The 26147-nt window shown below is 41.7% G+C and overlaps 1 protein-coding gene across 1 annotated transcript in view; it reads right to left on the reverse strand.

Moving 5' to 3' along the window:
• Positions 1–4978: 4978 nt before the first annotated feature.
• The window catches only part of LOC139689857 (uncharacterized), a 152484-nt gene continuing 131315 nt past the window's right edge, over positions 4979–26147 (reverse strand). Inside the window, exons 2-5 of the mRNA XM_071586952.1 lie at positions 24742–24971; positions 18406–18748; positions 14051–14630; positions 4979–5074 (exon numbers count right to left, since the gene is read on the reverse strand). Of these exons, the coding sequence (XP_071443053.1) occupies positions 4979–5074; positions 14051–14630; positions 18406–18748; positions 24742–24971 (1249 nt within the window). The remainder of the gene's footprint in view (positions 5075–14050; positions 14631–18405; positions 18749–24741; positions 24972–26147) is intronic.

Here is a 26147-nt window from a genome sequence, read left to right on the forward strand (position 1 = left end):
TTCCCCAAGCACAAAATTTTCCTGGGTGGGCGGAGATTCTCTCAAAAAAAGAACTAACAGCCGAAGCAGAGTGTTTTTTGTAGGCCTGAAGGAATCTAGTTTTCAAGTTGGGATCAAGACATTAAAACAATGCTTTACCAAATGCATTAGTTTACTAATTAATAAAAAAATTTCACTGAGGTTGGCCGTTTATTTCTACTCCATTCCGAGAAATATTCAAATTGCCCTCGTGTGTGCATATATATATATATATATATATATATATATATATATATATATATATATATATATATATATATATATATATATATATATATATATATATATGTGTGTGTGTGTGTGTGTGTGTGTGTTTGCATGCGTACACACACACACACTGGTGAAAGTGAGGAACTGGATAAGTTCATCAGGGTCAGTAAGAATGTTATGCGAGAAGAAAAAAGTGAATATTTGGGTAGTCCGTCTTGAAATTAGTAAACATCAGTTTTGAAAATTGTGCCAGTCACTAATGTACAGCCTTCATATTGTAAAAATCAACATTACTGCTTCTACGAGATGCAGGTTGTTTGCTAGTAGCATAGGTACGTGATGAGCACTGAAGTATCACCTGATTACGCTCGTAGGACGTGTTTCATAGTCGTTTTTATCTACTATTATATCTACTTTTGAGATCAGGGTGATATCTTTTATATAATTGAAAGAAAATGTGTCAAAAAGGTACTCCGATAAAGAACGGAAATTAATTTTGATATTTAGTAGAGTTGGCTGTCGGGGGAAACGTTCGGCAAAAATGTATTCAAGCAGACGATACCAAACAGGGCTTTACCTGAGCTTAACTCAAGGGCACCCTTCCGTTTATTTCTCTAGTGCTTGAGGGAGGGAATGAATGCCCTGTTCAAGACCCTTCGGTTCCGATGCACGACAAGATATAATGGCGCTGCTTCCTCGAATGCCCACACACATCCTGTGGCAAGGCAGTAATGACAAAGAGAGGGCACAAGCCTAAAGCGACAAGTCACGGAGACACGCGACAGGATAAAAATCCGTGTTCTTTGCGGCCAATGGGCTTGTAATTCTGAAATAGCTCCCCTTTCCATCGATTGCCTGAAGACAGCCGGGTAAATAATCGTATATCAACTCCAAGGTGATGGGTAACTTTGTCTTCAAGAAATGTGGGCGGTTGATGCACTCCCAGTATCTACGCAACTGGTGTCCCTCGGAACCCGAAGAGAAGAGGGCATTGTTATCTGGTCGCTAATTAAAATAACGGAAGATGTGGAAGGGAATGGAGAGGAAGACACGGGAAAAGAAGACTTAGCGGAGAAGAGACTTCTATGGACCTACCAATCCTGCGTAAATCTGAGGTAGGTTACTTATCTGAGGATGTGAAAGCCTTATTACGGAGCCCGAATCACCGTGGCAAATCAGGAAACGTGCGTAAAATAATTGAGATTTATTGCAGAGCGGATGGATTAAAAACGTCTTTTTTTCCTTCCACCATCAGAGACAAAAATATACATGAAATCAATCGCGTAGCAGATAATTAGAATTGGTAGTGTATATATTTTGTTGATATCTCACATGTTCTTTCCTATATGTATTTTTATTTAATGGACTCATATTTTCCACATTTCTACAGGATGATTTGGATATACGTATCCTGTTATAGATTAAGAGGTATTACTGGAGGTAAGTACTTTCTTCCGTGTGATTAAAATTTATCGAGTGCATGATGAAAATGTGGGCCGTTTAGGTAAGATTTAGAGAGTACCACGATTGGAGGTAACATGATCGGACGGATTAATGACTGAAATATTCGGTTTGAATCAATAAAACATGTTTCCTCAAATGGAGTTTCAACAGAAGCATTTTCCTCACTTGCAGCAAACAAATATTTCTCGTCCGTAGACCATCTCACTCATATTTTCCACGTACACGAGTATGCGGGCTCACAGCAAATAGTCAAATGAAATGGTCAAGTCAAATGTAGCTAATCCGAAATTCTGACCAAGATAAGTCATCTGAAGGTAAGTATGTCGTCCGAATGAGAATTGAAATCATTAACATTTTATATACTAAGCAACATAGACTGTAGTGAAAGTTTATACGCATAGAAAATTAGCATGGGTTATTAACAGGTAAGGAACCAAAATACAATGGATGAGCTGCTTTCCATCATTCCAAGGGAGCGGACGAAATGAAGATGAACACTAGACTTAATATGAGCCAAATGTACGAAATTCAGAAGGCGAACACCATGGACACCAAGTCATGGCATGCTGTCTTCCTAAGTACGCATTCTATGGCCATTAGAGAGATGTGCCTGGAGACATGCCGATGATAAGTAAGAAAGAAACGATTCATTCCGTTTCAATTTTCATAATTGAACAGTATAAATGTTCCTCCTTTATGACTATTCAATTTTTACATGAATGTTTCAGCATTTAGCATCTTTCGAGAGTTCATTTTGCAAAGCAATAAACTATTTATTGCCGCTCCGATTTCAACAAAATATAAATACTATTGAGAGACCAGAACTAAATTCATTAGAATGAGAGTCAGAAAACCACATCCTTGTTACATGTCCCAGATTTGTTTTCAAAAGTAGATAAATTCAATGAAATAAAAAATAACATAATTGCGCAATCACTGCGGAGATATCATAATTCAATAAATCTAATATTTCATTGATATCGGAAATTTCGTCAATAGCAGTCAAACATAACCCGTACCTTGAAAACCAAAATTTCTAAAAACACATTTAAATAAGAAATTTTAGGCTTGATTGCAATGAATTTACGGTGATATTAGCATTGTTACTAGATTCTAAAATGATTAGGATTTTAAAGAAATCAGAAGTAATTAATGCATGTAATCACATAATGCAAAACGAAATCATGATTGATCGATGACCTCGAAAGAAAAAAATCCACTAAAATTTGCTAAGCTTTTGTCTGTATTTTCTGTAGTACAATAGAAACCTCATTTGACCTTATCATCCGAAAGGAACAGCACCTTCCAATAGGAGAAACAGGGATGGCGCAGGGCATGGGGGGTCGCTTAGTATCGATGAATTCATACAACGCGATTATGGACAAACACAAAGGAAGGGTTCGCGTAATTTTTGGTCTCTGGTACATACAAGCTTGAGTTTAAGTGGGCAATGCGCCATATTCCGAGCGCCATATTCTCTTCACGTTGCAATCGTCGCTATTGGCATTCCTCGAGCTGTTGACAGTTAACCTTCCTCAGCTGTCTCGCCACTTCAAGGCTGACATGACCAATATTATGGTGTAACTGATCAGCCACAGAATAGGCATTAAACGTTAAAGAGGTTGGCGCCACCTCTGTTACCACTAGAGATAAAATGGACTGAGTGGTCCGCCAATTCTTTCGGATTCGCTAGAAGACCCCGTCCGGGACAGTATCTTGAGGTTCTTGCGACTACAGCTTTAAGGTTTATTTGATTCTCTTCTCGGCTCTTTCCTGATAATGAAGAAGCCTATATTAAGGTATATAATCTATTAGCCCAATGGTTAAATTAATCTTATGAATTTGATATTAAAAATAATACGGGATGGATTAAAAATGTATTTTAATGACGCAAGTTCAAACTATGCTTTGGTTATTTTTCGTGAATCTAAAATCCGCTTGAAAAATAAGGTTAAATTGAATCTCTCAAACAAATATACTTTTCACATATTTTTATCAAAAGAATTGTAAGTTTTACATTTTTACACTCTTTTGTTTGAGTTTGATTCCTTACTCCAAAAATACTTTCAATTACCTCATTTTTTAGAGTAGTCATCTCTAGAAATCAAAATATCAACAGTAAGCAGTTCTCCTCAGGAGGCATGGCCACTACGAAAGTTGAAAAGAAAATTCTCCCTACTTCTCACTGGAACCCGGAATAGATAACAAAGGTTAAGTGTTTTGAGGTCACTCGTTCCAGAAATATTGGCCGATTCAACCACTCTCGAAAGCCACGGCGTGCTCTCGCCTCTGCGAAAGGCACCGCTAACGACACCGACTGAACCCCGGCGATTGTTCGAGACAGTGCGGGATCGAGAGCTCGATTGCCGGGGAAGGTAAAAGAAAAACGCACACCAGCTGGAAGATAACAAAGCAGGAACGCAACTATATCACCACTACAGTAACGCGGTACTATTTTCTTAAACTGAAACAAATACACGCCTCAGTGTATTAACACCAACCGGAAGTATGTCGTACGGCAGTACAAGAAACAGTCCAAATCCTTCCTGGGTTAAGTTCGATGGGAATTCGTTGAAGAAGGACGGTGAAGACAAACGGGTTCCACCCCAACGCAGGAGGACCCCCCCCCCCTTCCGAGATCTCCATTCCTGGATCCCCGTCGGTCTCGGCCCACGACACCATCTCCTCCCCCATTCCACTAGTTTAAGAGTTTAAACTGTATTCCTGCTGCAAGGATAACTCCAGAACGGTACGTCGCAAGGGCTACAAAGATAGTTTGAAACCCCAAGAATGCCGATATAGGAAATCGTGAGCGATGGATGCACGTGTTTTTATGCCCTGGCGATTCGAACTGGAGGGACTGGTGCACCAATGGATTGCAGTCAGGTCGTGCCGCGACCCTCCGGCACTCGTGAAAGACGTCTGTTTCGGCGCAGTCCGCCCACCCCTGGCTAAATGTTGACACTTAGGGGAACGGCAGGGGCGATTCTTGAAAAGTCAGGCTACAGGGAGGCGCCAAGTGTAGTGACCTTGGAGTGTTGAATCAGAGAAGTCCTGGTTTGGAGTGGGTTTCGTTCTTTTCGCTCAGACACACGCGACACAAGATTCAGAGAGATGTTATCTCATTCCGGCTTGCCCTCCCCCTGCTCTCCGACCAGACGGACCCGCGAAGATGACACCAATTGTCGGCTAAAGCATCCCGATTGGCTCACTCGAGCCCCTGTGGACGGCGGCCCACCCGGCGCGGTGCCGTGCTTCCTCCCTCCTAGGAGTCGTAGTGGAAGTCGATCTCGATGCAGTGGTCGTCGCTGAGACTAGAATCCGTCGTCTCCGGGAGCTGCGTCGCCTTCTCCCGGTCGTCCTGCAGTCAAATGGGCAGGATCTTGAACTTGAGGGTGGGGGAGGACGGGACGAAGGGACTCTTGAAGCGGACGGCCACCTGGGACTGCGAGGGGTCCATCCCGGTGTGGGACATCGAAGAGATGGAGAAGTTTCGCAGGAGTGCAATGGATCCAGATGTCAAGAACGGAATTCAATTGGTGATGAGGCGAAGATTAAATAATTTGAAATGGTATGATGGAATTTTGGATTGGTTTCGGCAATTTTGGGATACATTTTGGAATGCATTGCAGCGTTGAGAGTGTATTCGAAGAGTATTGAGAACGCCACGGATGCAGGACATAGATTAGTGATATCGGAGGCGAGGATGTTTTCCATTCGCAGTACATGATATTTTACATTAAGGGTTTTGATAAATATTATTGAGAGTGTATTTAAAATATTGGGTAATATAATTTATAGCATGAATGGAGATGCACAATTGTTCGTAACAAATGTTTGTTGGAGGGTGAGTGGCAAATATATGTATGGCCAAGAGATATTGGAAGTGAGGTCCCGTTAGGAGAATTAAGAAAAATTTAAATTTAACGGTTTACCAATTGCATCGAAAAATAAATGCGAATGGCACAGTGTTGCAATTATAGAGGGTGAGTCACAAAAGAGAGTGAAACACGTGTGAGAAATAAAAGGAATATATATTTACAGTGAACATCCGAGTTTTTTTCAATTTTATTTACAATTATTTTATTTTTTAATAAACATATTTTAATTATATTGTTCATTTATTTTGGTTCAAATGGGGTCCAATGTAGCGAATAGAGTGGGAAGGGTGAGAGAGAGAGAGAGAGAAAATCAGAGAGAGAGAGGGAGAGACGCAGCGGGAGGACCGAAAGGGTGCGGTGAGGTTTATTTTTGGAGGTTTTTCACGTGAAGGTTAGGCGAGTGGTTTTTGGGAGAGTGAGTGTGAGAGAGGGGTTGGAGAGAGAGAAAGAGATGGGGGAGAGAGAACAGGAGGGAGGAGTTGACGTGTGGACACCAAACAAGTAGAAAGATCCAAAGTGTGCGGGGGTTGGGGGTGGGGGGGGGGCGGCATGCAGACAACGGAGGCGGGCGGGGTTAGCGGTAACAGGCGAGCGCGGGTGGGACCAAGGCCGACGGACAGAGAGTGGACGGCCAGGAAAAAAAACAAAACATGCACAAAAAGACTGCGCACTATGAGGATTTGCAAAGTTAAACATAATTATTCGCAAATAACTTGACACTAACTTTTAACGATGACCATTTATTTACTCTTGAAGGTGGTCTAAATCTTACTGTAAAACTTTAAATCTCAATTTAACATTTTAGCTGCATATTAAATGAAAACATAATGAATTAATGCTGGCGATAGAGATGAATTTAGTTTGTTATCATATTCTCTTAACAAGACTATCAATTTATTCACAAGCGTTAAGTTTTCGGCCAAAGATATTTAACATGCTCCGAAATCAAAACTTCGAACAAACCCTTAGTGCTACAGGTAAGTAAAAAAAACATATGTAGTGTTTTGCATTATATTTTGCTACAAGCATTCTATTTTCTACGGCAGCCTTGTCGCTGCCAAAAGTAGAGTCGAGTGGGCTTAAGCAAACTAAACGTCAGGCGCCCCTGGAGGAAATATCAAGTGACATTCCGTAAACTCCTACAGTTGATTACTCACTCAATTCTGTCGCCATTTCAAAAATTGCTCATTTTAAGGTTAAGAAGAGGATAGAATATAATTTGGCGATATGTGATAACAATATCCTTTCGAAAAAACGATCATTATTCAAGAGCGATATTTTCGGCATTCACATCAATAGTTTACTCGCAGAATACTTGCGTCAATTTTGACATAGACTATTAATTAAATAAACTAATTCAATTAGTATTTATTGACTGTAGGGCATAAAATAAAAGTTACCTAAGCAACCTTCTGCTATTCCCTTCACACTGCCATAGACTCTTTTCGTCGTAATGTTCGACGCATGTGCTGACTGCCGAATTTCTTGAAAGATTTTATATCATCTGCCCTTCTCATTTTTATTATTGACTAATCACAATATTCCTGAAACCCATTTAAATTTCTTCCCTAATATCACCTACATAACGATCTTTCAATTAGAATATAACTTTCAGAAGCAGTCTTTATTAAGCGAGGCGAGACCACAACAATCACCCTCTTTAATGACCTTCCACCCTACTCATCCTCCCCTCGCTGAGGAGGTGACCGCACTGCATCCTTTGAGTCATATCTATCACCTGCATCACGGCACGGCTTGCTGAGGCAGATTGGATTTGCTAAAATGTTACTTGCTAAGTTTTTCATTAATAATAATGGTATATCGTCGATTGTTGGTGACTGCCCTTCAATCTTTCCATGATGGATGGAATCCACTCATTTTCGCATTTTCTCATATTCATTAGCGCCAACTCCTTCCATTTTCCGTTTACATTCAACAAACATGTCACCATTTATTTTGTTCTTTGATAACTTGAGTCCATGAATGGGATGGCCTTCGGTTCAACGAGAACCTTAAATTTTCCTTGAATAAGGTTCAAGTGTACTTCTATAAAAGTAGAATAGTCAATCATTCTTCCATTACCATTTTCCACTCCTTGTGACTGACCTAATTTCATATCCCATTGTTTCATTCTTTCCCTTTCTAAGTCCTTTTATTATATTACTATATTTCATGTCTTTCTGCGCAAAAGTTTTCTTTTACCAACAGTTCTCTCGTGGCTACAAGTGATAAAAGCCAAATCTCTTGCATCCTTATTTAATTTATTCTGCGTTTCTATTTTTAGCATTTTTTATTTCTTTACCCAATTAATTCATATATTTGGCTCGGTTTCATTAACCTTTCTAACCACCGATGGTTCCTCATCCTTATTTTAGCTTGAGGAATTTAAGATAACATTCGATTGGCACTACATAGTGCTTACTGTCCATTACCCCATTCTAACGCACGCACATTATCTGTTTAATACATTTCTCTTTCAAAAGGATGTATTAAATTTAGTACACCCGTACTGCTGTGGAAATCTCCTAAGATATGTTCCTGGCAGGGCGTTTTTGTATCAATTTGGTATCAATGCCAGAATGCTTCACACAGCCCTTTCTCTTCTCTCATTTTATTTCTTTGGCATTTCCTACTTTTCCCTTCTATTTCACCTCAATGATGTTACTAATAAATAGTTTTCGTCTCCATTTACCTTTCTAATTACTTCCTAAACATCAGAAATTTCCAACTTTCTTCTACTTCATTATCACCGTAGGCTATTATCGCAGTATTAATTTGTTATAAAACAGTAGACGTAGCTTTTTTAAAAAATATCCTCAGAAAGAATTTTTAAAGTGCACAGCAGAAAGCATTTTACTCAGCGCAGCATTCTTCCAAAAGAGCTGGCTTATTCCCGCCATTGTTTTCATTGAGCCTGTGCAAATAAACTAGTAACTATTAGACCAGAGGTCTTCTTCGGTCGCTGCCATTCCACTAACACATCAAAGGTCTAAACCGATTCTTTCCATCTCGACCTTTATTTTCTTAAATCTCGAAAGCGAGCGGAAACTCCAAGTTGCCATCCTACATTGATCGACAAAGTTGACCGATGAACTCTCTCAAGTAGTTCCCGCCCGGAGATGCGAATTTAGGATTAGTTTCTTTCGGAAGTATAATACCCGAGTCGGGTCCAACGCATCTGTTATTTAAATCAATCGATAGGTATTTTTTTTTATTTTGGGGCGAGTTTGAGACTATGGAGTCTCTTCTACCACCACAACCCCCACGAGGAAAAAAAAGCTCACGGTCCAGCTACTGCTCCTCGGGATGGCAACTGGGAGGCTTTCCTCTTCCCCTCCGCATCGCAGAGCTGCAGCCGATCAACTGCCTTCTTTTAAATAGGCCTCAGTTAAATCAGTGTTGCTACATCAATTAGACTCTCCACCTTCAGATATACAAGATTTGTATAAAAAGTATCATTAACAATTTTTTCCTGACATTTGCGTGAAGTGCTGAACTCAGACCGTCGGTTAAGTGTGATGTGCATGATCGCAGATCGTATTGTCGTAATATTATCACTTAAAATTTGGCGATGCGAAAGATCTGCGCTAAACTCGTCCCGAAGTTCATTGGACGGACGACCAAGAGCAGAGTCGAGTGTCTGCTAGCAAAGACCTTTTGCAACGTCATCGCGACGATTCCCCAACCCCCTTTTAGTCCCGATTTGGCACCAGCAGACTATTATTACTATTCCCAAAAGTGAAATGCTCCCTCAAAGGACACCACCATGGGACCCTAAGTGCCGTCAGACAAGCTTGCACGCATACCCTTAAGGACCTCCCACCTACCAGAAGGCCTTAGAGTCATAGAAAAACCCCTAGCGAAAGCTTGCGGACGCTCAAGAGATGTAGGAATTTTGAGGCATTATAGTAATATCTGCAGTAATAACAGAAATAGAGAAATAATTGCGATTTTCCGCTAAAAAGTATGTTTCTTTTTCTGTTATTATGGAACGATTCCACCGCATCACATTCCTATTTTTTATTTACAGTAATTATATTCCCGATACAATTTATGCAAACCAAGAAGGAGGCATACCCGCCTTCCCCATCCTCCAGGTTGTTTAAAGCGTAATGTTTTCAGGGAGCCAAAAACAAGTCATGGCACATACGTGGGGTTTAGTAGAATTTTTAGGCCATCCTATCCAACCAAGCGCTCCTACATTTTTCTAGCACCACCACATATTGCCCATGACTTGTTATAAGTCGAGTATCCTGACAAATTTCCCAGCAAGGCATGCGTTGTTGAGAGCGTGACAAAACCAACTATCCGTGTCCCTTGGAATGTCTTCGATTGCTAAAAGCCCAGTCACGAGATATGATGCGTAAAATGATTTAAAACGGTTACTTTTTTATTTAATACACGCAAACTATGTTTCTTGTTATTTACTCGTAACAATTAATTCATTATCTTTCTCCCTAGCATTTGCAGTTATAGGAGGCAATGTAAGTTACTAAAAACTTGATTTTAGAAACACTTTAAACGGCATTAACGCAAAAGCGGAGGCATGCAATGGCAGGTAAGCATTTATGTACAATGAGACGACATGCAACAAACTCTGAAAAAATGGCCCATTAGAAGAAATTACCAATTAGAGAGAGGCAGAATTTAGAATGAGAGGGGGGAAGTGGCGGTTGCAGAGAACGAATTCCTTAATAAAGAGAAGACGACAAGAAAAATAAAACCCATCTCCACCAACGATGGATGGATGGGTGAATTAAGTGGAGATGAAATACCTATAAGAGGAAGAAGAGGAAAAATGTCTTTTAAATGTCAGAGTAAATATGGTCACAGAATATCCCTTGACATCGAGCATAGACTATCGGGACGAGAGGAGCTTTGGTCTGGCTATGCAAAATTAATGCGATCATGGACCGTTCTTAAAACCTAACCCCTCCGAAACTGAATTCTTTCAATCTCCGTCATTCCGTACCCCCAAGATTTTTCCAATGCCCATTCTCTTCCTCGCCAACTCAACATTTTCAAAGACACGTCAATGCCTTCAGGATATGAATTCCTCTCTATACCTCTATCTATCTATCTATCTACCTCCTCCATCTACTTTCTTAGTTTTCCAAGAAAATGCCCACAAACGTTTGGCCCCCATTACAAATTAAGAATAACCGTTAAAACTTATTAACGTGTCTTTCTCTCAATTAAGCTCGCCAAACTATAAAATGAAACCAAAAAGGAGATGGGAGAATAAAATATACGGTTAATCAGCGAGTCCAAATTCATAATTCCCGTCATTTGCTATAGCAATTTTGAAATTAGTCGTCTTTAAAAGCTTTTCATAACCTACACACAATATATGCAAAAATATAATATTTTGAATTGAAGATTTAACATTTAAAAAATAAAAGAAATCACCAGATTAGTAAAAAAGAGTTACCGCTATTCCAGCAAAACATCTAAACCTATACACTTTAACATTTTTCGGGCTGCGTCCGCGTATGTCGTTTAAATGTACAACAGTTTCGCCAGCTATCCTGCTGGCGTCCTCAGGTCAAGGATGAAAAGAAGCTTGTTGTTCCGTCTTATATAGGAAAAATCCGGCGCCAATACCGGGAAATTTCTTGGCCAATCAGGGAACTTCCTCATATTTGCGCGGAATAATTCTTTTCCACGCACTGTGGAGTGGATATCCATCCTCTCTGTTAAAATTTTCTGGCCTTTTAACGATTTCAATGGCCTCTCTGATTATTCTCTGGAAGTATTTTCCTTCTTTCGCTATTATTTTAGCGTCGTCGAACAGAATAGAGTGTCCAGGTTCACTCCAGGCGTGCTCAGCGATGGCCGATGCTCTAAACTGTTTGGCCTTGGTTGCCCTCTGGTGTTCACTCATGCGTGTTTTCAGCGCTCTGCATGTTTCACCGATGTACCATTTGCCACAGGAGCATGGCACTTGGTACACGCCTTCTGATATTAACGGTGAAATTTCATCCTTGGGTCTGGGTAGGGTGTCAGCTATCTTGGTGACGCAGTTGAATCTGGTCACCACATCATGCTTCCTTAAAGCCCTCGCGATTCTTTCCGAAGTCCCTGCGATGAAGGGGATGGTGACGTAAGCCTTCGGTCGTGGTCTGGAGTCTTCCTCCCTGTCAGGAACAGCGGTGGTTTGTCTCTTCTTTTCTTCCTTCTCGGCCCTTTTTTGGATCATATGAGCGCTGTATCCATTCCTTTGCAGGGCATTTGTCAAGTGTTTCTTCTCGTTGGCAATAGAATCGGAGTCACATATTTTATATGCTCGGTTGACAAGTGTGTCTACCAGTGAGGTCTTCTGACTGGGATGGTGGTGCGATGCAGCATTAAGGTAGCGGTCGGTGTGAGTAGGCTTCCTGTATACTCTGTGTCCAAGCCTCCCATTCCCTTTATTTCTCTTCACCATGACGTCCAAGAAGGGCAGTTGATGATCCTTTTCCACCTCCATAGTGAAGTGGATGGCTTGATGCTGTGAGTTCAGATGTTTCAGGAACTTTTTTAATTCTCCCTCTCCGTGTGACCAAATGACAAAAGTGTCGTCGACATATCTTAGCCACAGTGAGGGCCGCTTGTCGCAGGATTCCAGTGCTTTCTTTTCGAAGCTCTCCATGTAGAGGTTGGCCACAACCGGGGAGAGGGGTGAGCCCATCGCAGCTCCTTCCGTCTGGTCGTAATGGTCACCATTCCATAGGAAGAAGGAATTGCGGAGGCAATGCTCCACCAATCCTGGAAAGTCCTTAGGGATTCCGCGGGAGGTGAGTTCCTTGATGATATTCAGCGATTCCTCAATAGGGACGCTGGTGAAAAGCGATTCAACGTCGAAGCTGACCATGAGATCGTTGTCGTGGATGGTGATGTTTCTTATTATGTCAATGAAATGCGTCGAGTTTTTTACGAAGCTGGGTGTCTGTCCGACGTGGTCCTGCAGAGACCGCGCCAAGTACTTGGCGAGTTGGTAAGTCGGATCGTCAATCTGGCTCACAATCGGTCGGAGAGGTACATCCTTCTTGTGAATTTTGGGCAGGCCGTACAGTCTCGGTGGTTTCGGTGCAGTCGGAAGCAGGCGTCGTTGCTCTTCTTTTGGAATAAGCGATCGTTTAATGATGGCCCTTGTGCTTCTCTCCGTCTTGGCAGTCGGATCGCTTTTCAATTTCCTATAAGTCGGACTGCTGAGGATGAGCGATATTTTCCCTTCGTAATCCTCTCTGTTTATCAGGACTGTTGCGTTGCCTTTGTCAGCTGGTAAAATGATTATACTCTCGTTGTCCCTTAGCTCCTTCAGTGCTCTCCTTTCTTTGCCGATGGTGTTTGATCTTGGTGGTTTTGCGCCATGGAGGATACGTGCGACATCTTCTCGGATTTCGTCGGCGGCCGCCTTCGGAAGTCTCCGGATCGATGACTCTACCTCCGCGATGGTCTTCTCAAGTGGTATCGTCCTTGGGGTCAAAGCGAAGTGGACGGGACGGGACAACAAGCTTCTTTTCATCCTTGACCTGAGGACGCCAGCAGGATAGCTGGCGAAACTGTTGTACATTTAAACGACATACGCGGACGCAGCCCGAAAAATGTGGAAATCACCTACTCATCGCCGCGGAAACCTGCGAACGAACTATACACTTTAATTTCCTAAAGTTTACGGTCCACATTCCGAGACAACACGGACGGGAAGCAACACTTTTGAGATGCAAAAAGAAATTCATTACGAATTAGCGGAGGGCTTCTGATGTAAATTATATACAAATATTTGCAATATAGAAAACACCGTAGGAACGGAAAATTGAGCAAAAGAATATTCCTTTCCAAATGATATTAACTTAAATAATATTCTCCCACTATTTTCCTTCGTGTTTCTGGAGCCACAAAATATTGTCATTCTTCACCGCACCCTTCTCGTTCAAAGCTTTTTCAAGGGTGAAACCCTCGAAACTGTCTCACACACATCCTTCTCCTACCTGCTGATGGCCGAGGGGTGTTTGCATGCATCGTAAACTGGGGAACTTAAATCGTTTGCCTTTCTTTTATTATTCATATTAATCCGACATTGAAAAAACTGATAAATAGCAAATACAGCCTTGAAATACACCGGAAGAGGAGATTCGTTCTAATGAACTGAATAAGCGAACATCCCTCTCTCATTCTCGTAAAAAAGTGCTAATTATTCCTAAGAGTGGCCACAAATTATTCTTATTTCTTTTCCACTGCTTTGTCCCGATTTTCCTCCATCATGAATGTGACTAGGTACTTTTGTTGATCATCCTTCATAGTGGCCAATGCGCCCATTTGATTTCCAAGATTTATTCCTGATTCTTACATAAAATCAAGCCTTGAAGTACACAATTGTCCCATTTTACTCATTTTGAAAAAGGAATCCTTCCCGACAGATTGGCCACTTTGATTCCCCGCCCTCCCGGAGGGGTGTCAAAAGGGGGGCTTACCGGGAGCAGGAGGGAGGCGGAGGCGGTCCTGGGGGCCTTCTGCGGGGCCGGCGGCGCCCCCACGGCGGCCGCGGGGGGCAGGAGCACAGGCGTACCCCCGTCCATGGACGGCGGCCGGTCCAGTAGCGGGGGCGGCGGAGGCAGGAAGGCCCGGGGCGGGGGCGGCGGTGGCCGGGCCCCAGACAGCCGCCGCCGGGCCGACGCGGAGGCGGAGGCGCAGGGGCAGCACAGGCAGCAGAGCACGGAGAGGCCGGCCCTGCGGAGGCCCTTGTGCAAGCACAGGAATAGCGTGGGGTTGACGAAGGCGTGCACGTAGGCCACGTGAAGCGTGAACTCGTGGCCGAGGAGGTTGGCGCCGCTGTCGTGAACACGCTGCCGGCCCTGGCGCCCACTCCCTCCGCCGCCGCCGCCAGGGGTGGCCAGCGTGACGAGGAAAAGCGGCCCCCAGAAGACTACGTAGGCGACCGTGATGACCACGAACATTCGAACCCGCTCCACTCCCTCCCGCTCCACGCGCCGAATGTAATTTCGGATGCGGCGGTGAGGGTTAACCGGGAGACCGCAGGGGGGCGCGGGGGCCCTGGGGCCCGGGGCCGACGCCGCGGGCACTAAGGATAGAGAAAGGGAGAGAGGCGTCAGTCGACGAGGCGCACAGAATGCGACGATATACATGCATGCACCAGTAGAAGCAATTAAAAAAAGGAGTCCAACACACGAACATACAAGTATATATATAGTATATATATAGTATATATATATAGGCATATTTATGCGCTTGCGGTCTGCTGGAATCCGCCTTCCCCACAAATCCTGTGTCCGTTTTATATGTGTTCCTACCTCCTTTTCCTTATAGCTATTTCCTTATGAATGAATATATATGTATAAACATATATTATTATTAGTTAATCTACCGGTTAAGGTAGGTTTTTGGATGGACAAAATTACTTATTCAATAATTTGTGACCCCCAGCAAAAAACTCAACGTCCCACTCTACATCAGGTCCCTCTTCAGCTCTGAGTAATTCCTTCCTCCCTTCATCCCGTCCATCATCCCTATCCTTTTCCTTCCCTTTCCTCGTTTGCCTAACATTCTCCCCTCAATCACAGTTTTCAACATCCCACTGCCGGTCAATACACCCTTTATCCACTTTTCCTGCCTCCATAGGATTTCACCCAACAAACCCCTCTCTTCGCCCACCATACCAAGTACTTCCTCGTTTGTTTTCTTCTCTGTCCATTTCACCTTCTTCATTCTTCTCCAAACGCACATTTCAAAAGCCTCCAGTCTACGTCTATCCTCCTGTTTCAATGACCAATTTTCCGGGCCGTCCATAGCTAAACTCCATATCAAAGTTTTTACGAGTCTTTTCTTAACATCCTTACTCAAAGTCCCTGCCATCAACTCCCTCCTCCTTGTGAAAGCCTCTTTGCCTAGCGCAATTCTTCTCCTTACGTCCCTACTACTTTGACCGTGTTGGTCCAAAACACTACCGAGATACGTAAACTGTTCTACCTGCTCTAGTTTTTTCCCTCCTATTTTAATGTTTAGCTTAACCGTTTTCTTTCTATAAAATCGCATAACCTTTGTTTTATTTATATTGATTTTCATCCCATACCTGTCGCACTGAATTTATAATTCACTCAGCAATGCTTGCAACCCTTTGGCTGACTGACAAACTAAAGCTTGGTCATCAGCGAACCTAACTGATTTTACAAATTCCCCGCCCACCTTCATTCCTACCTCCAGTTCTTCCCATGCTTCTTTAATTATGTCCTCTGCATACAGGTTGAACAGCACAGATGGCAATGGGCAACCCAATGCATTTTAGTTCAAAACCCAATGCGTGACATTTAGTTCAGCCGTGATGGATTATCGAGGGATAAAATTTTATAGCCAGCAAAAAACTTGGAATATATTCTGAAAACATCGATGCGGTATATGACGAGATGAGAGACTTGGGGTGTCTGAAGCAATAGGATGAGCAATTAAAACTGTGCAGCCATAATCTCTGCCCACTTCTTTTGCCCTGGTCGAAAATTCTCCACTTCTTCCTTCTCGCATTTTCCAGTACTTCGCGTTTATTCTTGCCTGTCATGACCTCTTGGAAATTATTTGCTGAAAGCTTTACCATATTGCGGGGAATAAGCAGTGCACAAATCGCGTATTGAAAACTACAATAGAATAACAATTAATATTTATATTATACCAAGTAGGTAGGTTATGGATGGATGAAAACTGAACAATGACAAATTCCTTTGCATCTCCTAACAAATCTCAACCTGATATAAGGAAACTACGCCGATATGTTCTTCAATTCCGCATTCATTTCGTTCAGAATGCTTAACATATTTATTCCTCTCCCTCATCTACCTAGCGCTCTTTATTCAATTTAATTTTCATACATTCATTTCAAAAATTCCTGTAGCTGCAGAATTTTATAATCAATGGCTCCTACATAGTTAATTAAATATCCAGACACGTACGTCAAATTTGACGAAAAGAATATTAGATTAAGGCATTTAAAATTTACGCACGTATTGACGGACCTCAGTAAAAGCTTGCACCGCAAGGATCTTAATACCATCACTTATTATAGCACTACACGCTGAAATGTATGCGTGAAAGGATATTAAGACAGCCGTTAAAATTATTATCGGTGATCTATTTGTAAAAGACGAGCCTTTTTTATGTCTCCTAATACAACCTGGAATTTGACATTACAATAAACACTACTTTAGCAGTGAATATTTTCTTTCTCCCTTCATTCGGTCCCTATCCTCTTGCTGCCCTTTCCCCGTTTTCCTTACATTCTCCCCTCTATTACAATCTTCAACATTCCACTGCCAATCAATATGAGCCGCCTTCATCTCTCCTGCCTCGGTTGGATTTCTCCCTCCCAATCATTTTTCCTCCACAACCAACATGGTCCTCACCCACCTTTCATTCTATTCAGCTTTTCATTCCACGTTTTTCCATCCTTCTTTGCGCCAATATCTAAAAAGCCTCTAAGCTTATCATCCCGCTCCAACGGCCGTATTTCATTGCCTTACTAAACCACGATCCATATAACGATTTACCTTAATTTTTCTCAACATCTTTACTCAACGTTCCTTCATTGATTTCAGCCAATTTCTGTAAAATATCTTTCAAAGGAAAAGGAAATTACATAATACATTCTAACCGTACTCTAAGCTCCGATATATTGACTTACTGCTTACGCGTCCACCAATCATATCGCTTCAACGATCATGCTTTCGTGCCGTACAAAACCACGCTCCATATCAAAGTTTTAGCGAGTCTATTAATCCTTCTTTAATTAAGCCCCCGTCATCAATCCTCTCCTCGAAAAAGCTTCTTTGTCTAATGCGGTTTGTCTTTTTATTCCCTTATACTCGGACCATATTAGTCCACAACATGCCCAATATAGGCAAATCGCTCCTCAATTTTCGCCATCTAACTTGGAGCCTATCCTCCTCCCACTTTGAATTCCTCATAGTCTTTTTTTATAAAGACTCTGATCCCATACCTATTAAACTGGTTTGCTAATGCTCTAAACAATGGTTGTAACCCCTTGGTTGACTGGCTCACTAAAAATTGATCTACAAAACAAGTTGATGCTATGAATTCCTCACCGACGCATTCCTATCCTCAGTTCCTCCGAAGTCAATCATTTATTTCTTTTATATGTTGAACCCGCGGATGAAAAAGGCCGTCTTATCCGCCTATCTTTCCCCTGTCTTGCCAGCCTTCGTAACACTGCCCAACCCGAGAGTTCATTTGTTTTTTGCACCTGAGTAGTCTGACCGTACCTGGAAAATGTATCTACAACTACATCAATACCTAGGAAGCCACCAAAAAGGTGTGTGGCAGGGGGTGCATCACCAGGACGAAAGAGCAAGGGATAGGGGGTTGGGTTTTTCGAATGATTGGGGAAGATGGGGGGAACCTACCAAATGTATATTATCATGCGCAACCCCTACCTTGTAGGTTAATACTTATTATGCCGAGCCGACTCCTGGGGGATTTCGACTACAAGAATTCTGGTATCGTTCTTTGAAAAAATGACTATTTAAACCTGTCTGTCTTCCAGTCTATCTCTCTAATCTTACGTTCGTGATCCCTCCGCCCGTAATACGTTGGGGTTCGTATAATGTTCTTCATGTCATCGGAAAAGGACCCATCTTTAAATGTTTTTAATAAGTTCAATCCATATTGTAAACGCCGCTGTGTGAGGGCGCTCTTACCTGGAGGCACGTCGCTGGGCACCGGGAAACCCGTCGGCGGTCCGCCCCCGTTCCTCTCGCCCGCGTCTGCCCCCGGCGGCTGCTGCAGGCCCGGGGAGGCGGAGGGTGGCGCGGACCCCCTCGCCCCTGCCGTCACGCTGATCATGGTGGTCACCAACCCGGCCACCCTCACCGCCTCCACGTTGGCCTTGGTCAGGTCGCGGTGCAGCTTGCGCAGGTGGTAGAGGGTGAGTCCCACGCAGAGGGCGTTGATGATGATCCAGAGCACGTTGAGCACGTAGTGGCGGAACGGGCCGTGCACGAGGGGGCAGCCGGGGGCATTGGCCCCCGTCTCCGAGTTGGCGGCCAGCGCGCCGCTGAGGAACGTGGGCCCGAGGTTGATGGTGATGCTGGCGAACCAGATCATGAAGGTGCCGAACATCACGCACTGCGGGGAGTCCATGAGAAGGGGAGGCGGGGAATCGGGCCGCCTCCTTTGCCTCCGCCTCCGGAGGTGACGGCGCCGGGGGGCCCTGCGTCCGCCGCCGGCCCCGCGTCGGTTGATGTGCTCCTCCTCCTCGTCTTCAAACTCCGCCTCCTGAGAATAGCAGGGGAAGAATGTACCCTAAAAGGATTTCGCTCGCTCCCACCTACAGGCGATGCCACCACAAATGCCCCGACGCAAAAGAGCGAATTCGGAGGATGTTCGTTTGAATGACGCGGGCGAATAATTAACTAAAAATGATTAGTTCAGTGAAAATTAAAAATTTGCATTGAAAAATAATAATTTTCCATTCCCCATTTCCCAACGGAAACATATATGAATGAGAATTTATTTATCCTTTTAATGGTCTATGATTTTTTTGAGTGGCCATTAATGAACCATTAAATTTACTTTCCTTCTGGAACAATTTCTACATATAAATTTGGTTACAAACAAAGATATCTCTCTTTCCTTCTTTTAAAAAAATAAGAAAAATTTTGAAATAATATCTGAATTTTAAGCAAATCGTTATTCGGCTCTCGTATCAAGAAATCAAAACGCTTACCCTCTTCCCAATTCAATAGGTCACTTAAGGCACCGAAATACTCTTGATTTTCAAATTTTGATCAACCAACTCATCTATATTTTTTCGGGCGTTACACCACTTGTGTTCAATAAATTTATGATTTATAATGTAAAATTGCTCAGTTAAATTAACAGAAATTATGATTTTTCAGAAGGACTTGGATACATTTTAAAGCTTGCAACTTTCCAAAGCTAGGTAAGTAATTGAACGGCTATGGCCATTACCATTCTAATATCATTAAATTAAATGTTTCTCAATCCATATCTGTAGGCATTGACTTGAAATAGACATTGTAAAGTTTTAAGTCCTCTTCTCTCTTTAAATCACGAGAAAATACTGTTTTATCAAAAACTATATATCCATAGATACCAAGCATATTATTCAGATAATGACAAGCAATGCGCATTTCAAAATTTTTTCAATTTTTTTAGACAGATGGTTGTAAGACTTTTAAAAATTGGTAGAATAAGAGCTTCTATTTGTTTAGGCACATTTAATTTCATTCAATGGTCGCAGAAAATGTATTTGATAATTAGTGGTCAAAAGAGTATCATCATTGATGGAATAAATTTGCTTTTTCAATTTCGATATATTTTGAAAAATTTCTCATTTTGGGTCCATATCCGGACCCATATTCTTGAGGTAATTAATTTTTTGAATTCATTCAGTACTTGCAGATAACAATTACAGCCATTGAAGATTTACTTCATGTTCCTTAAAGAGGCGTGAAATGGATAGGAGAGTTAATGCGACTTCACCCACGTATGAATTGTGTACTTACCTGATGAAATGTGTCAAATGGAAAGATATTACAAGAAAATCCGATAGTTTTAACCTTGGTTGAGAGGTTAAGTTAGTCATACAGGGTTCGTCCGGAAAATAAGTGTACTGAGCTCAGGAAAAAAAATGTATTACACTTTACATATCTTAAGCTAATATTCCTCAAAATAGGACCCTTGTGAGTCGATACACTTGTTCCAGCGGCGTTCCCATTCCTGGAAAGCTCCCGCGAAGGCATCATCGGGAACCTCTCGAAGACTCGTCGTCGACCTCTTCTCTGCCCTCCACGAACATCTTGTGCCACCGAAAGATCATGTTTCTGGACATGGCTGACTCCCCGTAAGCCTGGTTAATCATACCGACAGTTTCGGTAGACGATTTCCCAAGCTTTACCGCAAATTTGATGGAATAACGCTGCTCCAAAAACTTCGGCATCGTGTTCCGTGACGTGGGTCGAGCGTGGAGGTTCGCGTTAACAGAGCTCCTCACTACACCACAGCTCAGAGCCGACTGCCTTTTTCAGCGTCGCTTGCCAACATGTCGCTTGCCTGGAGCGGCGCGCCCAGCCCAGGAGTCAGTACACTTATTTTCCGGACGAACCCTGTATTTGATGACCGAGGTTCATAAGGATAGTTTTACTTTGACTGAAAGAGTATGGGAAACACACGGAAAAGGCAAACTGGAGTCGAGCAACTTTGCTACCAAACATTTCATTAAAATATACATCTAATTATTTTATCAATTATTAGATGCTGAGGAATGTCAATAAATGGTGTATGAGATCATTTAAATAAATAACCACACTCTATCACAAAGACATCCTTTGCCTTATGATTGATGATGAGCTACTCATATTCAGAAGTATATTCCTTAAGTGACCGTAAGTTACAACTTTCTCACTCTCTAATCCGTAATTAGGCAACTTTTCATCCTATAATTAAAATAATGAACAGATACCGTTCACCATCCACTATTTCCGGATCTTTGAAAACGACAATTCCTTCCATTAATCCCAAATTAAACTCTTTCCACGCCAACAAATATATTGACCACAGTAAGTTCCTTTGATCTCCTTTAACATTATAGCATACAAATTTCGAAACTCCTCTCATTTCACAGGATTAAGCTGCTTTCATGTCTAAAATACCACGCCTTATTCATTTTAAACATTTGGTCTATTTTATACAACTTCTTCTAGAGCTTCTCATATTACCTCTTTCCCTAAAATATTTCCTGTAGTTAATAATGTTTTCATGTTACACAATTTTATACTTTGGTTTTTATGCTCCTATTACCATTTTAAAATGCGTCCAAATTGTGAAATTTTTTAAGTAGCTCAAATATTACACCTTTCTAGCGCCCTAAAAGATTTATTTAATCTATTAACTCTCTCTGATATCCTGTGATCTCATTTTTAATTAGTTATTTCATAGTGCAGCCTTTTACTGCGTTTACCTTCCTGGTTCGTTCCATTGCATTTATAACTCCGGCAACCAGTGCGCGGAAGACTTAGTATGTAAATAGGAAGATCAGCAATGTTCTTCTTGCATAAAGTCTTACAGGAGACAAGCAATCTAAGGGTACTCTGGGGACGCAAAATCTTCCATATAGGCTGACACTAAGCAGCATGGGAATACATGAGCAGAAGGAGAGGCAGTCATATATATCGCGGAGACATAAGGATAATGGGGACATTATAAATCCGAAGCTTTGGGGAAAAAGTAAAACAATGAAGTGAGGAAAAACACAGTTTTGGGAGATGGAGGGGGAAACATTCTACGGCTTTTCCTCGGCTGGAACAAGAAAGGGTAAAGGGATCAAGGAGTTCTTTTACTGGGATCGGGAAACAAAGGAAAGATTGAGGTAAGCTGTACCTTATATGAGCCGAAACAAATGAAACGTTCACGCTATCGTCTGCTCATGCTCTAAATCGGTTGAATGATTTTAAGAAACGCAAAACGCCCAAAAATTGAAAAAATTGGACAAATATGATAGGATGGTATTCTGGTAATCAAAATAATTTTCTTTAGAGAATTTAAGACAGACGGTAGTGAAAGGAAATCTGCAATCCTGCACATTCCTTCGATATATCTCCTACAGAATGTAAATATATGAGTGAATCTTTTCCTACGAATTTATTATTTAAATGTAAAACTTTTGGATTGGATCATCAGGTTGAAAGGCTTCTTCTAGGAGAAAGTTGACTTTGACGTGCAGCATACAATGCGCGTTGCGTCAATTTAGTTTTATTTTCAGGAACTTCGCCTTCGAGGTGAGAAGATGAGAGCATCTAAATAGCTTATAAGGGTAATGGATATATATGCCAAAACATTATTGAAATAATCTAAAGAACTAAAACGATATGTGGAAAAAATGTTGGCAAAATTTTGAAATATATTCTCCCAAAAGGGGTTTCTAATAGCAATATAAGTATGCCATTACTAGCCACTGAACTTTGTTGTAATTTAACACATCTTTTTGACTCCACATTCAAGGGTAAGAAACAAATGATCCAATAAACACGACAAGGATATACCCGCAGCGGAAACAGTGGCTAATGAGTCCTAGCAAATTAGCTGCAGGTAGTTAATTAACTGACATCTCCATCAATCCCTTGTATACAGCCTCGAAGTGGGAAACAAATTTAATTTTAGCTTCAGTTGCATCACTCAAGCCAACGAATATGAAAGCCTAGAGATGTTTTCTAGAAGAAATATTTTAAAATCTCGCTCTGATAATAATTTTGTCTTCTTTGCATTCCTAGATTTAGCTTTACTGGAAGACTAAATATGAATGCGACAAATTATCATTTGGAGGCTTTTTTGCATTTATTATAGCGAATATACTTTTTACAAAGCAAAAATAACCCAAATAATTTTTGCTATAAAACGAGGGAGAAGATAAAGAAGATAGTGTGAGCATCTTATTAATGATATCTTCAAATGCGTTAGCGACCTTAACGAGAAGATAGAAATTCTGATTATCTTACATAGAATATTAAAATTAATGATTTCATTTCATTTATTTTAATGATATTTTATTAAAAACTGGGCCTGTATTATCTCGGGTGAAAACAGCAAAGTTTTTCATTTCATTGATCACGTTCGTCAATAACTGAATTGTAGTACCGTGTCGTTTTTTATCAAAAATATATTCTTTTTCTAACCAAAAGAAAAAGTTAACAAAAGCAGACTTTAAATGCATTAATTTTTGGTCACTGAAGTCAGTTGAACGCATCGAAACATTTTAAAATAAAAGAATCATTGATCCACCACGGACTCGCTGGCCAATTGGTGGCTTTCTCTCTGGTCACTTCCACACACGTAACTCATACTCATCCTCCTAAATCTTTTTCTCAAGTAAACAAAAACATTTCAGTGCAACGTTAAGTTAGTTCCTTATTTTGAGGAAAAGGTATGCTAGTACTCCACCTAAAATAAATATCTGCTATGGGTATTATGTGAGGGTGGACCTTTTGACTCCTGAGCCTTGTAATTTAGGATATTGGGACTACTGGTCACTGGTTTTCGCGATCGAATCCGAGCTATCATTCCGACCACCTCAGCAAAATATTAGCTCTAGTATCTACTTACTAAGGTTTTCTACAAAATTGCAGACTTTTTATGATAAAATCATTTGAGTTTACTTACAAATGACCATGGAGATTGTGTGAACCATTCAAAACTCAAACCAATGAATAAAGATGGTTACAGAAGTTTTAATTTCAGTAGAGGCAATTGGTATTTTATTATAAATCAGAATTTTCCTACTGAAATGAGAACATGGGAAAATGGTTGTCTTTGGATGTTTAGGTGAAACATTTTAAAATTATATCATCTACTCCTCCTTCATAATTATGATACAAGAAAGAGACTTTTACCACTTTCTTCCGAGTGCATTTTCATTAAAGGATTCAGAAATCACAAGAAAAATGTAGAGGCGAAGGAAAGAGTTTTCAATTTACGCATAAATGTCTTATTAATGCCTAAATTTCACATATAAAATAAGATTTATTACTGAGAGAGCTCCATCATCGTCTGCTAAGCTATCCGTAGAGTAAAAGGGCTTTCAATAGTATTATTTAACCCCGGGGTCGCCACGATTATTGTGTCAAGTGCGTGTCACCTCTTCGCGCCTGACCATAAGAAAATGCTTCGGTAAATACTAGCTCTAGTATTTACCGAAGCATTTTCTGTGCATTGATGACAGGGCAACGTCGATTTCGCGCCTTCACGGGAGATTAGTTTGATCTTACTGACTGATAACTTTTGATATAGAAAGATGAAAATGCTTCTTCAAAAGACGAGAGTTTTGCGACTGTGAAATACCAATTGAGTTGGCTCCTAAATATATATTATCAAGGCAATAGCCTATATCTGATCAAAGCCGGCTGTTAATGCTGTATCCTAATGCATATGCAACTGGCATTGCTGAAAAGTGTTTTAAGTGCATGTATTCCAGGATGAAAATGAAATGAACCCAATTTCGGGTTCGAACCAGTGGAGAGAGTGAGAACGGTGAGTGAGTGAGTTGTTGCCATGGAAGAAGACGTCCTCACCTCGTCTTCCTCATCTCCCTCCTCGTCGTCTCGCCCTTCGCCGTCCTCCCGCATCTCCGCGTCCTCTTCCTCGTCCTCCTCTTGGTCGTCCGGGAACACGGGCGAGTCGTTGAGTACCGTGGTCAGCATGTTGATGGTGGAGACGGTGACGAGGAGCAAGAAGGCTGTTTCGACGAGGGAACACTTACTCACCGGCTGGCACCTGTGAATGCTCACCCCCAGAGGCAGGAGGAGGGCGGCCCTGGCGCAGTCCACCACCGCCTGGTGGAACAGCAGCCCCTGCGACCACCTGCGTGGAGAGGAAGACAGACGTCGTCACGTCTGGCCTTTCGTGGCGACCGTGATTCTGCAAAGATGGCTTCCGGGTGTGGTTGCCCGCGGGGTTTTTTTGTTAGTCAACGGTCCATTCACCTTGCAAAGATGCTCACTGTGATGGGAGGGAAACGTTGTACCGTACATTGAAACCACAAGTTGAACCACAAGCAGTGAAACTGAAATCTATCTCCGGATTAAAATATTATAATTTATTTTTCGAATTGAACTATCTAAACATCAGCACCGACAAATCATTTCATTCACGTAAGAATTCGAAAAAATATACCTATAAGTTGCGGAAATATTTCCGACAAACATTTAATGGGTAAAGCGCTGGCTGGGTTCTGGCATTCTCAGGTTCATTCGGTCTCTATCAGCTCCGCCATGATACGAGGGCTGACCAGAAAGTAGGTTAAGCTTCGACCTAGCGTGGCGGTGGGTAGGAGGACTAGGGCCACCATTTTGGAATCTTATAATCCCTACACTCAGTGACGTACATCCTGCTGCTGTGGTAGTGTCTGTGGCTCTTGTACTTTGCTCAAATTGTAAACTGTTAAAATATAAAACGCTGCAATAGGAAATCCCGCGTGTTGTGAATTACGATCTGTGATTAGGTTTTCAACGGAAAAATAAACCAACAAGCCAATTGAAATTCAAAGGCAACTTTGCACGGAGTGTACGGAGACGGAATAATGAGTGAAGTCGGAGTGAGGCAGTGGTGCATTCAGTTTAAAAATGGCCCCAGCACCAATGTTCACGACGAGGGCACCGCAGTAGTCGGCCTAGCCTTGTGACACGTGAATGTCGGTTAAAATCAACGAAAAAATTCGTGAGAATCGCCGATTGAGGATCAAGGATATCTCGATGGACATGGCTCGCAAAACGATGCTTTGACAGTGACGCAGAATGGCATACTATACATGCTGGTGTGAACAAGTGGCTGAAATGTAAGTTGGCAGATTTTTGAAAAGAAGGAATTGAGAAACTTGTTTATCGTTGTGGTAAGTGCCTCAATTTAAATGGCAAATGTGTAGAAAAATAGTTTTAGAATGTGTATTTCAATTGTTTTATGATAAAACTTTGTATTCTCTCTCGGTTCATATTTTATTTCGATACGTAAGTTACTTCATAGGCAGCTTGCATATTTTTT

The sequence above is a fragment of the Hetaerina americana genome, unplaced genomic scaffold (genome assembly GCF_022747635.1).
Source record: "Hetaerina americana unplaced genomic scaffold, ioHetAmer1.1.p SCAF_28, whole genome shotgun sequence".
Taxonomy (NCBI): Eukaryota; Metazoa; Arthropoda; class Insecta; order Odonata; family Calopterygidae; genus Hetaerina; species Hetaerina americana.